Here is a 17,211-nt window from a genome sequence, read left to right on the forward strand (position 1 = left end):
ATTAAAATATAATATCTAAGATATATTCCATAAATAATATATCTCAACAAATATATATATATATATTATTTAAAATGTCACCATATTATTGGACATGGAGAATAAAAAAATTGAATAATCAAACTCGTGTGTGTATATATATATGTTTGATAAGAAGCAAACAAATTAAAGTTTTTAAGCCTCTCTCTCTCTCTCTAGCTTTTTTCCTTCTCACCTTCTTCACCAACTATGAACCAAACATTGGGAGGTTGATGATTTCACGGCCACTGTGGCATTAATAATTGCGCCAAATCTTGTTCGTTCAAATGGGATGGTTCAGATCGCTCCTCGTTTCGCCATTGAAGAAGCTCTGGGTTCGTCTGCACTCCCCTCATAGAAACCGTAACCATTCCATTCCATCATCATCATCATCTCTCTTTTGTTTGGTCGGAATTATCACCGGCCGACCGCCGTCTAACTCCGATGAAGTTTTGCTGTTTTTGGATGTAGGGAAAGGGATCTACATTTTGTATAAAGATGTCAAGTCTTGCCCTTGTGAAGATGTCCAGATGCTTTGGTCCATTCTCGTCGAGGCCGGCAGCTCCTCCTCTCACCCGCCATCGCCGCCGTGATCCCAGCTTTCCTCCGCTGTAAGGGATGGCGGTTCTTGTACAGCACCACCACCACGCCACCAGTTTGGCGCATTTTGTAAAACCCCCCTGGTTTAATTTCGTGGGAATATACTTAATTTTGTGATTTACAATAAAAACTATAATGGGTTTTTCTATAAACCAATAATTTTGACTCTAAAAAATATTTAATTATTTATTAAAATCAAACCCAATTTTTAAAATAAAATAAAGAAATTCAAATGGTTATTTAACAATGTATTTGATTTTTTTTTCAATTCCGAATTTTTTAAAATAGTAAAATAATAATAATGACAAGAACACGAACATAAAATTTTAAAATAAAAAAATTAATAAAATGAAGCGATTGTCCGAAGTCAGTACTTGTAATGGGCGAAAGGCTGACGTAGTGCCATGTGAAGGTAAAAACTACGGGTTATGAACTTCTTTTTGTGAAGACAAAGCAACGACAATATTCGAGATCTAAAAATATATTGATTTTACTTGCTTTATTTTGACTTTATACGTTAAAAAATTATTCATGCTTTTAGGGTATAGCCCTAATATTCCCACTTATCTACGAGCGGTTGAAAAACATAGTCCTAAAAACCCTTTATCAAAATATTCAAACCTTTAGCCTTATCGTAATTATGACTCTATACGATTAATATTCAATAGTAACATATACATGTTCGAGCTAGTTTTATACCACACTTTCGCAAATATAAAATCTCAATAATTATATATTTATTTTTAAATTAAAAAAAAACACAAGCTAATGTTAAAAGGAACTAATAACCTGAGATTATAATTTTATACTCTTAACAATAAATAAATAAATTTAATTGTGCTTTGTTTTTCATATTTTTTATTTTCAGACACAATATTTATTATATTGGTTGTTTAAGGTTAATTTTTTTAAATTAATTTTGAAGTATATTTGTTGGTAGAAAAATACTATAAATTAAAATTAGAAGACATTAGCTAACAAAAATTAAAAAATTAAAAAATTAAAAAATTAAAAAATTAAAAAAACCCTAATTGGATTCTCTTCCCCCAATTTGTTGGGTATACGTATAATTTTTAATTTTGGAAATACTTTGTGGAGGGAAAATTAGAAATCGTATATGGCAAAATGACGATTCTAGCCCTCTTTAGCTCAAGTAATTACGTACGAACCTACCCTCTATGAACTGATTTTAATAGAAAGCCACCCAACGACTCTACCCTTCTTCTGTAGATTAAACCCGTCGTCTTTCTTTCTACTTTTAAACCAAAAATAACAAAATCAATTTTTTTCATTCCCAAATATGCAGAGTTTTGTCACCGAATCACGCTGCTGTTGACCTCAATAGCGTTGTTCAACTCCCACGATGCTGTAATTTCTCGGAGTTTGCTGCATTGGAAGGATGTTCTTCGGTGTTGCCATGGCCGGGGTTTGATCTGGTTTTTTCTTTCTCAGCAATTTTTGTGTTTTTTCTTGTTTTTATGTGCTTCTTTGATTCAGCGTTGGATTATTTTGCTGTCTGCGGTTTTGGTTGCGGTGGGAGGAGGAGTGGAATTTGTGTTGTTCTTCGTTGTTTTGTTATGAGTGTCGTGTGGCGGGAATTTTGGTTAGGTTCCGGTTGTTCTGTTTGAGCATTTTGGAAATTTTGGGTGTTCGTGGGGGCATGGAGGAGGAGTTGAGTGCTGAGAAATTGGTGAGGAAGGCGAAGGAGGAAGATTTTGATTTTGATCTTGATCGAGTTCTGGATGGGGAGGGGAACGAAGTGTTGCAGAATCTTCATATTGATGGTGCGGAAAATCTGCATTCGGTTTCAATCAGCTGTGATTGTGAGAGAGAGTTGTTGGAGTTGGAAATCCAGAAGGGATATGAGGCGAGAGTGGAGGAAGTCATGGTGGATGTGTTTAAGGGTAGTGGGGAAAATGCTGAAGTGGAAATAAGGAGTAGCAAAAGGAGGAAGGTGGATGATGACCACATTGAAGGTGGAGATATAAAGGTAGTGGAGAAAGTGAAAATAAAACTTATGGCTGATAAACTGCGGGGTAGTGATCGAGTTTTGCGGTCGAGTTTTGCAGCAAAGATGGAGTGTGATAGTGTAGCTGATAGTGACGGGAATAATAAGACTATGGTGGTGCAGAATTGTAGGAGCAGTAGGTATGGCAAGAAATTAGAGAAGTTGGAGAAGGGAAGTGAAGATCAATTGCTCTCTGGAGATCAGGAGGTAAAAAGAAAGCGTGGGAGACCGCTGAAGGTGGAAAAGGAAGCTGAGGAAGTAGTTGTTAGCCCTATGATGACGTTGAAACGTAAGCCTGGAAGACCACCCAAGTTGGAGAGTGAAAACAACCATCGAGTTGTCTGCGAGTCGAGGAAGTTAAAAAAGAAGCGTGGAAGGCCACCCAAGACTGAAAAGGAAAATGATAATCCGTTGCTTCCACCAAAGTTGGAGAGTGAAAATAACCATCAACTTGTCTATGAGTCGAAGAAGTTAAAAAAGAAGCGTGGAAGACCACCCAAGATCGAAAAGGAAAATGAAAATCCATTGTTTCCACCCAATTTGGAGTGTAAAAACAACCATCAATTTGTCTGTGAGTCGAAGAAGTTAAAAAAGAAGCGGGGAAGGCCACCCAAGACTGAAAAGGAAACTGACCATCCATTGTTTGGTGAATTGAATAACTTAAAACCCAGGCGTGGAAGACCACCAAAGTTGCAACAAAGCAATGGAGCTCTGAAGGATGAACACACTAAGGGAAGAAAAGATAGGCTGGCAAGAAAATTAAGTATGAAGTTGAGATACGGGGTAAAGAATAATGTTCCAACTTATTGTTTATCCTCATATAAGAGGCATATTAGGAAAGAAATACACATGAGAAAATCTATACCGGTTGGAAATGATTTATCTCAGGAAATTTTGATACCAGAAGTAGCACTGACAGCGAGTTCAAAGGTAATTACTTGCGGTGACAAGATTAGGGAAGTGAAGAAAGCAGAAAAGCCCAAGATCAATGTAGATGAATACAAGAGGTCAGTAGCAAAGAATTTATTGAGAGAGAGGATTACTGAAATATTAAAAACTGCTGGTTGGACAGTTCAGTATAGGCCCCGATGCAAACGGGAGTACAAGGATGCAGTTTATGTAAGTCCAGAGGGACGAACTCACTGGTCAATCACCTTGGCTTATAATGTGCTTAAAAGGCACTATGAAATAGGTGACGGTGATTCCAAAGTTTATAGGACTGGTTTTACATTTACTCCAATACCGGAGGAAGAAATCATGACACTAACAAGGTTTACAAGAGCTAGGAAGATTGGAGAATTGAAGAATCGAAGGAGAAATGAAAAATTAAAAAAGCTCATTGAAAGGACGAAGTGTAAAGAGAAAGCAAAATCTTCAAGAAGTCCAGTTTCCAAGTTAATTAAGAAGAGGAAAAAAGATATGTCGCATCATGACCTTGATAATTCTGGCCATAACCTAGAAAAGGGGTTTCCTCGGACACAAAATAGTAAGCGATGTGCTTTATTGGTTCGAAATACAGAGGAAACTGCCAATTCTTGCAATGATGGGTATTTTCTATATAAAGGGAAGCGGACACTACTTGCGTGGATGATAGATTTGGGGGTTTTGTCACTTGATGAGAAGGTAAAGTACATGAACCAAAGAAAGACACGGGTGAAGCTTGAGGGTAGGCTTACAAGAGATGGAATTCTTTGCAACTGCTGTGATGAAGTTTTTACAATTTCAAAATTTGAAATGCATGCCGGAGGCAGAGTTGGTCAGCCACTTGAAAATATATATGTACATACTGGTTCTTCCCTCCTCCAATGCCTGTTGGAATCATGGAATAAACAAAATGAACCACAGTGTAAAGGGTACAATTTTGTTGATGTTGATGTCGAAGATCCTAATGATGATACTTGTGGAATTTGTGGAGATGGTGGAGACTTGATTTGTTGTGATAGTTGTCCATCTACATTTCATCAAAGTTGCTTGGATATTAAGGTAAGTGTTCATCATAATATTGGTATGTGTGAGTTACATTCAAATGCAATCAAGTGATCTTTTGGATCATGCCCTTCCTCCGGGCTACCCTAACTCTGTTTAAGTTAAAACTTTCATTTTGGTTGTACAACTAAACTATACATTCATGTGTAAGCCGTTAATATGTTGAGGTACTCCTGTCTAGTCTTTTCTACATAAAGAATTTGGATGTCTGGATGAGTTTTCAGTCTTGCATATTGCATCAATTACGAGTGATTGTTTAATGAAAGTCTTTTAAACTATTTGGGATGATTTTTTTTTAACACATGTTGTCGAGGCATTGAGTTTCTAACTGTTTTGTTTAACTTTCAGAAGTTTCCTTCTGGTCCCTGGCACTGTTTGTATTGTTCATGCAAATCATGTGGACAAGTCACGATGGGGTTATGTCCAAGGGATGATCATCATGAGGCAGCTGCAGCTGTGTTATGTAAATGCCATCTCTGTGAGGAAAAGTGTAATGAATATTACATCTCTTTTTCTTGTAGATTCTTCACTTTTATTCTTTTGCAACATTTATGTTGTTATATTACTTTTTTTGAAGCTTCATTTCTAGTTGTCAAAACCATATTATCACTGCCATAATTGCCATAGGAAAATAACATCAGAGATCATCATTTTAGTCATTCATTGCAAATGTTATTTTCAGATCATCCCATATGTGTTCAGACAAACGATGCTTCTGGTGATGACGTGAATAACCCATTGTTTTGCGGGAAGAAATGTCAAATGGTAATATTTCAATTATTTGTTATAATAATCAGACTTGGAAATATCTAACTTTCTTATGAGTTCATAGTTTGGAATTGATGTTTATCCCTGATAATATGATACTGAAAAACCTCTGGTAATCTTAATTTGGGTGAAGTGGCTATGCAATTCTTTCCTTTCAAATAAGTAACCCCCCCCCCCCCCCCCCCCCCCCCCCCCTTTCGTTTCCCCTGAGAATGTTTTTTTTAACCTGATGGCACTTTCACTTAGTTGGACCATATGATGTTGTTGTTCCAGCTACATGAAAGGCTTCAAATGCTTCTTGGGGTCAAGCAGGATATGGAAGAAGGATTTTCATGGACTCTTATTCGTAGAAGTGATGTTGGCTCAGATGTTAGTCTCTGCAGTGAAGTAGCTCAGAAGATTAAATGGAATTCCGAGCTTGCAGTTGCCTTGTTTGTAATGGATGAGTGCTTTTTACCTATCATTGACCACAGAAGTGGCATTAATTTGCTTCATAACATTCTCTATAATTGTGGGTAAGTACCTTTCGACACTGACTAGCTACTTGATTTTTTTGTCTGCATACAAAATATATGGTGAAATGAGGCAAAATGTCTGGCTTCAAAAGCATTAACAATGGGCTGTAAAATTTCCATATGTAAAATAAATATAAGTCCAATCACTCTTGTTTTTGGACATGTATTTTAGCCTTTGACTACCTACAATTTTCTTCAACTTCTGTGCTTGCTGTACTAATTACTAAAGCAACACGTGTACTTAAAAGTGCTAATTCCTTTTCCAGGTCAAATTTTACTCGTCTAAATTTTAGTGGCTTTTACACTGCAATTCTTGAGAAGGATGATGAGATAATATGTGCCGCATCCTTAAGGTACGTGTCTTGTTTTTCATGGTGCTTAAATCCCATTTGAATTCATTGCAAACACTATTGAATTTATCTTATACTGTTGGAATATTCATTTGATTTTGGTAAAGAAATGACTATATTCAACAAAAATGACAATCTAGTGACTTGGTAGATTATTTCCGCTAGACAATAAATTGTAATCCGAAGAACAACCAAAGTAAGCCGGCAAATAAGGTTAGAAAATTGCTAACTTCTGAAAGAATGTTGTACTAAAAGTTTCCATTTACATCTGAACTTATTTATCATTAGTTACAATTGAGAAGATCATCACAAAAATTAAGAGAAATCGAGGCTTAGAAGGAAATATTAAAATGTGCAATGTTCAAATCTTTACTTCGTAGAACAATGCTTAAATGGCCTCTTATCTTGTTCCAAACTAATGCTTTAGTTCATATGTAGGGGGGGTTCCTTGCAGTTTAATGAACCTTTCTCCTGGTCCAAGCAAAAATTTAATAAGCATCTCCTCTAACAAATTCCCACTCTATTTGGCAGATAGCTAAGAACTCTGTAGGAAATGCTACGAAGATTGTTAGTGAACCAATATGTCGCGTCAGTCCATTGTGGCCTCCTTATAGAGGATGTATGTCTCATTGAGGATGAAGGCACTGGTAAATAAATAACCCTCTCTAATGCCACAAGCTAAATTATAAAAAATAAAAAATAAAACCATCTTACATTAAATTAAGACGTGATACGGTTTTATTAGCTGTTGAAGTATACCCCCCACAGATATCACCTATTGTCTTCCGTGTTTCTCTGTTCCTTAATTTTAATCCAGCCCTCATAAGAGGGCATTACCATGTCCCTTTTGGGCAGCTGTTGACTCCAAGGTGAACTTTAGATAGAAAAATCCATCCTTATGCCACACTTTGATTTTCTAGTCTATCCATTTCAGCTAGAACACCTTTCCTATATGTAGTTTTCTCAACCCAGATGGATTGTTTCTCCATCGAAACTCTTTGAAGTATTTCTGGTTTAATGGCACATGTTGAAGATCTGTTTGGTTTTGGGTGCTTTTCTACCCAAAGGCCTGGCTTTTTCCAGTGCCTTGGATGCTCTGTATACAGAGCTTTCGCGGTCTAGAATTTTCTCAATCTGGTTTTATTATTTAATACATGCTACATTATCGGGTATTTTTTATTTACTCCCTTGAATTTATTAAACACTAACATTGAAATTCTTTCCTGATTGATGAAAATAGGATCCATGGAAATGAATTAGCAGAGATGCCATTCATTGGAACTCGTTATATGTATAGGCGTCAGGGAATGTGCCGTCGCTTTCTTGGTGTGATTGAATCGGTAGGTCATAAATTGTGTCTTATTGTATCTTCCTGTTATTGTGTATTGTGTGTTGTCCAATAAATTACTACTGCTGATCAATCTTCTAGATTTCAGTTGGTTGTTCTGTGTTTTTCATATCATTGTGCTATTTGATTTACTGATACATGCCTGTTTTTCTTCTGTTACCCTATTCTCTGTCAGGCTTTGTCCTCTCTTAATGTGGAAAAGTTGGTCATTCCCGCAATATCTGAACTAAGAGATACATGGACTTCTGTCTTCGGTTTCAAGCCCCTTGAAGAGACTAGCAAGCGAAGGATGAGGAAAATGAGTTTGTTGGTCTTTCCTGGTGTAGAAATGCTGCAGAAACCGCTATTGAAGGATCATCTTCCAATGGAGTGTACACCTCTTGCAGAAGGTATCTATCTATTAGGGATTGTGCTCATTGTGCACTCATCACATTCATATGGATCAAATAATTTATTTTTCATTCATGTAGGTTCTAAGTCTCCTCAACCTGCAGAACCACAAACGCTGGAGGTCGTTGCAACCTGTCCTGAAGAGAGACATTTGCCTGGTCCTTGTGTAAATTCATGCAGCGAGGGCACTGCAAGTGATGGATTTGGGATTTCTGGTGAACCTGCAGTTGTTGAATCCAGTGTTAAACAAAATGATAAAATTTTGAATGATGATATAGATGATACTTCTGAAGATGTCGAAGCCCATAATGCAGATGTTATCGACAGTACTTTGGGTGAAAGGAACCAAAAGTTTGAGAACTTAATGTGCTCTACATGCCTGACATGTGAGGAAGCTAAAGAGGTTGGCCAATACCAAACGTCTCTTGGTTCTACCATTTCAGACCCTGAAGACCGGACATCGGAACTAAATGGAGAAATGGATGGAAGCTCAGCAATTGATCCAAAGTCCTGCCTGGAATTTCCCAAAGGTACTGATAGCATTGATGGCCAGGCGACTGCAGAAATTTGTATTCCTAGTGACAAACTCGAGTCTACTCACGACGAGCATGTAAATCAGTCGGAGACAATCAGCTCTAGTAACCCGCAAAAGATTGCTTCAGTACATGATGGACAGACGGTTCTCTTTAACTCAGAAACTGCAAATGGTTATGATGCCACTTTACATATGGACGAGAAAACTTGTTCTCCCTCTGATGGTGATAGGCTTAAAGTTTCTTCTAATTGCCATCCAATGGAGGACGTGATGTAGGCAGATGACCTGGGTCACTGGGATTTCAGTAATTACTTAGGAGGACAATTCTGAGCAGAAATAAGTGACGACTGGAGCTTAGTCTAATCTCCACCTCTGAAGCAGAATTAGTTCCTTAGAGAATTCAGATGAATAGTTTTCCGAATCAACAGGTGTTGGTGCACAGATTAACACATGCCACACTGTATAATAGATTACTAAAACTTTGCTTCTGCTTTGGCTTTTCTTCGCGCCATTGCACAGCTGAAGGTAGTTTTGTCGCGGTAACGCTCAGGTATGACTCTGTCGAACCAAGCTACTTATATCCTTTTAGTCTCAAACCGATGCATCTTCAGTGGCTATGGCTAGAGTGCTGCAGAACTCTTTTTTGTTGGTCTTACTAACCAATTGTGCCATTTTTTGGGATGGATGATGTCCCCCGCCCCCCTGATAGCCCCCCCCGATGTTGTCTTGATGCTCATCTAACCTGGCGTAGAGGGGCCTGTACATCCCGTTTTTGTTTCTGGCATACAGTTCCGGAGAGCACTGTGAGTTCTCTTCTTACGTTACTAAAGTGTCCGAAAGGGCTGTGGATTTTGAAGCCTCCTTGTTTACTGTAATTAAAAGTTCAATTGGCTTACTATGAAAATGTTATTGCCTTTGTACATACTTTCTTCTGTGTATTTATCTTTATGTCTTGTTGTGGCAAATAAGACATGGAATCTGTTTAAATTTACAAGATGGTTCTGGAAAATCTTATTTTGAAAAACTATTAATATCATTTTGTAGTCTTAAACGAACTGTTTTCTTAGTTATATATATTTGTAAGGTAGTGGCTGCAGCTTCAATCACCTCTTGCCAAAAGGGTTTTTCATGCAATTATCTAACTGCTTGACCAAGTTGTTCTTTGTATTACATTCTCTTCAAGATTCCCATATTCAGGTGAGTAAGATTGAGCAGCATTCATCCCCAGACATCGTAGGACTCGAAAGGACAATACGGTAATTACCTCTATACAATCAATATATAAAATTAGATGAGCATATTGCTTTAGTAATCATACTAGTTTCACTCTCTGAACTATGAGCTCTCTATACTGACTTGCAGATTATAATTTTGAATGTCCTCGTTTGTTTCTCCAATCTTGCATCATATTTGTTGCTATTCTCTCTTTTGTTGTTTTTTTTCTTTTCATATCAATAGTGTAACGACCCAAGCCCACTAACTAGTAGATATTGTCCTCTTTGGGTTTTTCTTTCGAGCTTCTCTTCAAGGTTTTTAAAATGCATATGCTAGAAAGAGGTAATCACACCCTTATAAAAAATGTTTTGTTTTCCTCCCCAACTGATGTGGAATCTCACAATCCACCCCCTTCGGGGCCCAGCGTTCTCACTGGCACTTATTCCCTTCTCCAATCAATGTGGGACCCCTAATCCACCCTCTTCGGGGTCCAACGTCTTTGCTGGCACACCGCTACTTGTCCAATTTTCTTTTGGGGCTTAGCCTCTTCGCTAACACATCGCCCAGTGTCTAGCTCTGATACCATTTGTAATGGTTCAAGCTTACTGCTAGTAGATATTGTTTCTTTGGGTTTTTTCTTTTGAGTTTCCTCTCAAAGTTTTTAAAATGAGTTTGCTAGGGAGAGATTTTCACACCCTTATAAAGAATGCTTCATTTTCCTCCCAACGGGATCTCACATACAAGCCTACTTTATAATAGCTTTGTTCCAAGTTTTATCTTTGCCTTGGATCAAATCTATTTGAATGATTAGGGTGCACATCATGGCATGAATATGCATGCCATATTCTACTTCGATTAATATACTCTCTTACACGAGTACTTGATCGAAATATCTTGATAACGCTTACAATAAAATTTAAAATCTAGAAGAATAAGGCATACTTTATATGTAGCCTACAATTTAAAGCAATGACACTATAATATACCTAACCAGCTATGATTACAACTTCTATAAAAAACTAGGAATCCCAATAATTTCTAAAAAGACTATCTCAACAACTTCTACTTAAAATATATATCCACAACAACTGAACTACTGCAAAGTACAACAAATTAGATGAAATGGGTTCAACCAATTACAACTGAATTGCCCTTGACATCATTTCCTTTCGGCAGAAGTCATTGAAATATCCCACTTGCTTTAAAAAAACCCCAATTTTCACTATGATCAAGAAACCCACCACATGAAAAATGGTGGAAAATGGGTTTAAGAGCTGAAGTATCCCACTTGGTTACAACAAAATTCACTGAATCTTATGAGTGCATATGAATCCACACACCCTGTTTCTCCTCCCTTTCAAACTTAGAACAAAATAATCAAGATTCCCCAATTTGGCAGCATTAATCTATTAATTTTTTCCCATTTGGCCCAATGTAATGTTATTAGGACAGCCATCATTTGTCTCCACAGCATTGGACAGCCTATCTCTGAAAACCATTACTAAATTATTCTTGTTTTCTGTAATCTGTCCTTTAATGACTTGTTTGCTGTGTTTTTCATGGGGGTGAGAGGGACATTTGGAGTGGGACCCCACCCATTGAAATTAGGGTTCTTTCTTAGAAGATCAGCAGGCTATGGCTTTTCTGAGTACCCCCATGTGTACAAAATGTATGGAAACTGGGTTTTGTTTGGTTGTGGTGGGAAAGGACAACTGTGAGAATTTGTGAGCAAAAAATAAGCCATCCTCCCTCTGTATTGCTTTATCTACTATATGAAAGTGACGTTGAACATTATTGGGAGAGGAGTCCTACGTCGGTTAATTAAGGGGTTGATCACGAGTTTATAAGTAAGAAATATTATCTCTACTGATATAAGACTTTTTTGAGGAAACCAAAAGCCAAGTCATGAGAGTTTATGCTCAGAAAGGACAATATAATACCATTTTGAAGGTTCGAGATTCCTAACCAGTGAAAGTGCTTCTTTTCATAAGTTCCTTCCCCTCATTGTTTTTGTTGTGTAACTTTGCACCTATCTAAATAGTAATTCGATCAATATTTTAGTGTTCGTGTTCGTGTAGGTTTGCACTTTCATATGCTAATTGGAATGAAGATATGAAATGTTGGATTAGATTAAATTCAGTCTCCTTTTAAATTATTTAACTCTACTCTTTCAACATTTTAATTTATTTTATTTACCTTTTTACGGTATTTTTTACGTAGTATTTAATTTAAGTTATACTTTTATATTTGTATTTATTTGGCCCCTAAACCGATTATATTTAATAAGTCTCTGAACTTTCATATTTATTTATAGTGACAAAAGTACAATTTGTACAAATTTTTTTATTTCTAATTCGATTCGATCCATTCGATCGTCGAGCTATTTACTCAATCCCTTACCTTTCTAAACCACCTCTAATAAAGGGGAAAATAGTCAATTTTAAAAGAATTTATCTAATTTTAAACTTTTGACGATTTTTAAAATTTACGAATCTATTAAAGACGAATGAAAATTACTCTAAACCCCTCTTGGCATTGAACTATTTATTGTGGCAATAAAAATATACAAATGTAAATAAGAAGGGACAAAAATGTAAAAAAGAGAGAAAAAGTTGTAAGATAAGGGTTTGATCTAATAATTAAGGTTACAAAAACCAATGTCTTGTGGGACCCACTTATTTTTTTCCCCCATATATTATATAAATATTTATAAACTCAAAATCATATCAAACTTATTTTCTAATCAATTTCTCATGCAACCCCACATTTAATAATTATATGCATCAATCTCTATCATTTTGTTGGACGGAGACCTCACACCCGCCGCCGTCGGCTACTGACTCACCTTCCCGATCCCTGCTCCCGTCCGCCTCCGTCTCCTCCGGCGGCAATGGCGGTTTTGTTACCGTCGCAAGGTCGGCGAAGGCTTTAAGGATGTGTTTGTGAGTGGTTTTAGGATTAAGTGCGAGATAACATAAAAGAAGCTCATGCAAGAATTCCCATCTTGACTTTTTCGTCGCCGTCGCGATTTCCTCACGCGCCTCCACCATCTCCTGCATTGACCGACGGAAGTCCACATACGGGTCTGGCGAGTACGTCGGGATTGCAAGGCTGTTATTGAAGATCATCAAGTCGTCGTCACCTGCAGAGTCGTCGGAAGATAGTGAAGTGGTTGTGGATTCGGCGGCGGTGGTTGTGGTGGATTCTATGATGGAGTTGGAGCTGCCGGGGGAGGAGAAGAAGAAGCGGTGGGAGGTGAAGGCGGTGATGAAGTCGACAGCGACATAGGTGTCGGGATCGGCACCGTCGTTGGCAGGGGCAAAAAGGGGTTTGGAGGTGGAATTGGAGTCGGAGGTGGTGACTTCGTAGAGGGAGTTGTAGTTTGAGATGAAGGTGGCGGCTGTGGAGAATGAGCGGGGTTGACGACGGTGGTCAGCCGTGTGGGTGGTGGGCGGAGAAGATTGAGGGGAGGGTTGGTTTTTGATCTTTGAAAAACATAGATTCAAATAGTTTCTTCCAAGTTTGGTCGGCATTTTTTTTGGTGTGAATTTGAAAAATGGGCAATGGGAAGATCTCCTCTCTTTATATATGGAGAAGAGAACCTATAAGAAGATATTCGTTAATTATTAAAACCCTCAAATATACTCGGAGACTATTAGATATAAAATTAAAAGTTGCATTAGAGATGTTTTAAGTTTAGTGATTACGATAATTGTTGATTCTCAATGTGGGTAAGGAGAACCACCTAACTTGCACGCACTTCAATGATGAATTTGTAATTTGGGAATGAGGTGACTAAAAATAGATCGACGAGGACCGAAGTGAAAAGTTGCACATTGATGTTGTGTTTACCACATAGGCTTCAACGCTTATGATAGATAAGAATTTTAAGACTGTTTATAAGGGTGTGGAAACCTCTCTCTAATAGACGAACTATGAAAATTTATTGTGAGATCTCACATCAGTTGGAGAGGGAATGAAGACACATTTTAAGATCTTGAGGAGAAGCCCATTAAGGAAAAATCCAAAGATGATAATATCTACTAATAGTGAGCTTGTGCTGTTACAAATGGTACTAAAGTCAGACACTGGGTGGTGGGCCAATGAGGACACTGGGTTGGGGGTGAACTATCAGAGCCAGGCACTAGGTGGTGGGCCAACGAGGACACTAGGTTGGGGGTGGACTATCAAAGTCAGGCACTGGGTGGTGGGCCAACAAGGACATTGGATTGGAGGTGGACTATCAGAGTCAGACACTGGGTGGTGGGCCAACAAGGACACTGGGTTGGGGGTGGATTATCAGAGCCAGGCACTGGGTGGTGGGCCAACGAGGACACTGGTTTGGGGGTGGACTGTGAGATCCCACGTCTATTGGAGTGGAGAACGAAACATTCCTTATAATGGTATGTAAGCCTATCTAGTAAACACGTTTTATAACCTTGAGAGGAAGTTGTCAAAAGTGGACTTATCAGACTTATTCCAATTCATAGGTGTACAATTTACACACATTCAACCAATAAAACGCACCGTGACCTAGTTGGCCATGGTTGAGGCGAGCGAGCCTGTAAACTTTTCACCCGTGGCTTGCCTTATTCGAGCCTTGGGCTATAATTTGTAGCCTTGGTCGAACCTTGGTCCAAATTATGTTAGCCATATGTATGCTCAAATTCACCTCTAACAATATTAAAATTAGGGGTACTGAGTGAGTTCTTTTAAGTCCAAAATGTTGACCAAACAGCCTGTGCACGTCAAACCGGATCATTTAATGCCTTCCACAAACTTTGTCTCTTTAATTCCACGCGCACTCACAGCCACATTGCCACGTGCTTTCATTTCAATCTTCAAGCAATGAATGAAACAGTAATGCACGCGCTAATATGCGCGTGGGATATAGTAAAGAGTTCAGTAACTCAGCTCTCTAGGTTTAGAATGGAAGCAAGGCGCACATGCAGAGACGGGTAGTTGGAGGCATTGTCTTTCTTTTCTGCCTCTCTCCACTCTAATTTATAATTTTTATAATTTATACAAAATATTTTAAATTCTAAATAAAAATTGAGACTTAAATAACTTCGAACGAGTTTCGATTACTGTTACACATCCTAACCGTCTCCTCTGCTCCACCGAGAGCCTAACTCGATCTTATCTACAGCTTTGTTCCTCGACTCCCTACAGTTTCAGTGGCTCGCTGTAATAGCTCGCTTTTCGAATAGTGCAGCTAAGCTAAAGTGGACTCTACGACCTATATTTTCAAGCACACACGTAAATGCATAATTAGTTCCATAATAAACCCCTTATTATATAAAAAATAGAGACTTGATTTAAACGACCCGGTACAGCATTACACCTGAGGAAGTTTTAGATCTTATTTCTAAAAGACTCATTATTCTCTAGGCTCGAGATGAATGTAGACAAACAATTTATATATAATTTTAAACATATTAATAAAAATTTGTTAGAGACACATAAACCTAAGATAAATTGAATAAATATCTTGTCTCATATTTACTTAGTACTTAACATTATCTACTTTGGATCCAACACTTCATAAATTCCAAGGTATGGTCAATGGTGACCCTCAAAACAATCAATAATTTCTATATGGGTGAAAGAAAAGGGGACCTTTAACATTGGCCATTCCTAGCACATGGGTGTGTGGAATGCTCGTATGAATATCCAGATCGTAGCATTTTAGTGTATACGGGTCGAGTTGGGGACTCGATCAGTCCAAACATAGTTCACAACCGAACCCAACTTAACCCTTTCTTTTTTGGGTTGAGTTGTTTTGTTGAATTATTTTAAAAAATTCTACGTATTCACGATACAAGTTCATTATAAGTTACAGCGCATCAATAATATCGGTTACAAACGTTAAATATTCTTAATTTTTTTAGGAGTAGAGTAAAGTTGGGTTGGGTTGTAACACTACATTCGGATTAGTCTTTGTTGACCCGAACAAAAAATGTCAACCTGCAAATCAAACCGAATTTTTGACTTTACAAAAATTCAACCCAACCCAACCTTTATGACGTGCATTTTAGGTTGAATTTTTCGTGTCTTTTTTTTTTTTTTAATGAAATTTATCTGATTTTAAAATAATTGAATAATATTAAGACAAAAAATTGAAAAAGACAAAAACTATCATAAATAAATAAGAAATAAAAGAAAATGGAACAAATCTTATCTCTAAATTATACGAACTGATGCGTTTTTTTTTAATTAAAAAAAAAAACCTTTACATTATCAAACAAAATCCACATATTATAATGAATTTCATATATATATATTTATTTATTTATTTATTTATTTATATTTATATTTATATATTAAAATCCAAATCTCTCATTTTATTTCCTTGAATAAATCATAACAATAATGAATTTCCTAGAAATCTCTTGAAATATAACTTCTCAATAAAAAAAGAATTGCAATCACATGTTCTAATTATAAAAAAATTATTCATTTAAATATTCCATCTATTTAATTATAAATTTGTAAAACGTTTCAATTATGTTAGATATTTACTAATTAAAATTAATTATTTGATGTCTAAAAAAAAGTATAAAATGGTTGTATATACTTTCGTGGGTGCACGCCGTTTATTTCTAAGTCCATTTCCTTATTCGGATGACAAAATGCTAAGAATGTTGAACACGACTTATAAGCAATTTTATAGAGATACCGAGAACCTCACATTTGAAGGAAGTAAAGAGGATTCTCAGCTACTCTCCAAGTTACAATCTTGTGTTGGCTGGTGCGAGGTCCGACATCGATTGGAGAGAGAAACAAAACATTCCTTATAAGACGTAGAACTTCCATAAGAGATATCTAAAAAGGACAATATCTATTAGCTGTGGGCTTGAACTGTTATAGTTGGTTTCAGCGATGATGATCGAATCATAATCTTCAGAAGAGTACAACTAGATTCGTATATTGGTTTGGGCGCTCGATTGAATCAAGTGGGGTAGGCTTAAAAACTCCATCCAACGTATAGCTTTAAAGCTCGGTCACTTCATACGTCTTCACACTCTCTCCCGTCTCTCCATAGAGATCCCTTTCGTTCGTCGAATCCTACTCGACTCACAATTATCCACGTCACTATTAGAGGGTAAATAAACATGCAAATCTCATAATGTATTTGGGAAAATGAAATGATTAAGGTTTGATTAAGTCAGATTAATTAAATAATAATGGGATTATTATTTTTATTATTATTATTATTAGAGATCTAAGTTCTTAGCTGTACGCTTTTGTTGAATCTGAAAAAAAAAACAAAAAAAAACATATTTACACAAAGTTGTTTAAATATTATCTTAAACTAATTAAAATTATCAATAAATGAGTTTTAACCATTAATTAAAAAATGGGTAATATTTAACTAAAATTTTAAAAATTATATAATTTATATTTAAATTGGGTTGACTATCCAATATCCCCATTTGACCAAATTATGGGCCTCCCTAAATTAGGCCCACTGGACA

General features: G+C 36.9%; 2 protein-coding genes across 4 annotated transcripts; one reads left to right on the forward strand and one right to left on the reverse strand.

Annotated features, from left to right (window-relative positions):
• Window positions 1–1,834: 1,834 nt before the first annotated feature.
• On the forward strand, window positions 1,835–9,573 carry LOC111807292 (uncharacterized). Of its 3 annotated transcripts, none has more exons than XM_023692955.2 (8): window positions 1,835–4,609; window positions 4,961–5,102; window positions 5,295–5,377; window positions 5,654–5,895; window positions 6,162–6,248; window positions 7,486–7,585; window positions 7,769–7,982; window positions 8,088–9,573. In XM_023692955.2, exons 1-8 carry the CDS (start codon window positions 2,279–2,281, stop codon window positions 8,792–8,794), a joined length of 3,906 nt encoding a protein of 1,301 aa, XP_023548723.2. In that variant the 5' UTR covers window positions 1,835–2,278; the 3' UTR covers window positions 8,795–9,573. The 3 variants fall into 3 exon arrangements, with proteins under 3 accessions (XP_023548723.2, XP_023548722.2, XP_023548721.2); XM_023692954.2 differs by having other exon boundaries at window positions 4,964–5,102; window positions 8,064–9,573; XM_023692953.2 differs by having other exon boundaries at window positions 1,836–4,609; window positions 8,064–9,573.
• A 2,703-nt stretch (window positions 9,574–12,276) lies between these two features.
• On the reverse strand, window positions 12,277–13,334 carry LOC111807293 (uncharacterized). Its single transcript, XM_023692956.2, has one exon. It carries the CDS (start codon window positions 13,264–13,266, stop codon window positions 12,517–12,519), a length of 750 nt encoding a protein of 249 aa, XP_023548724.2. The 5' UTR covers window positions 13,267–13,334; the 3' UTR covers window positions 12,277–12,516.
• Window positions 13,335–17,211: the final 3,877 nt, after the last annotated feature.

The sequence above is a fragment of the Cucurbita pepo genome, chromosome 12, assembly GCF_057944985.1.
Source record: "Cucurbita pepo subsp. pepo isolate OVF chromosome 12, ASM5794498v1, whole genome shotgun sequence".
In the NCBI taxonomy this organism is placed as follows: Eukaryota; Viridiplantae; Streptophyta; class Magnoliopsida; order Cucurbitales; family Cucurbitaceae; genus Cucurbita; species Cucurbita pepo.

Bases quoted from the DNA above. Each gene is read 5' to 3' on its own strand.
- LOC111807292 (XM_023692953.2), top strand. From the start codon at position 2,279: ATGGAGGAGGAGTTGAGTGCTGAGAAATTGGTGAGGAAGGCGAAGGAG. The intron at 5,896-6,161 runs GTAAGTACCTTT...TTCCTTTTCCAG, and splicing joins AACATTCTCTATAATTGTGG to GTCAAATTTTACTCGTCTAA. The intron at 6,249-7,485 runs GTACGTGTCTTG...TGATGAAAATAG, and splicing joins ATATGTGCCGCATCCTTAAG to GATCCATGGAAATGAATTAG.
- LOC111807293 (XM_023692956.2), bottom strand. From the start codon at position 13,266: ATGCCGACCAAACTTGGAAGAAACTATTTGAATCTATGTTTTTCAAAG.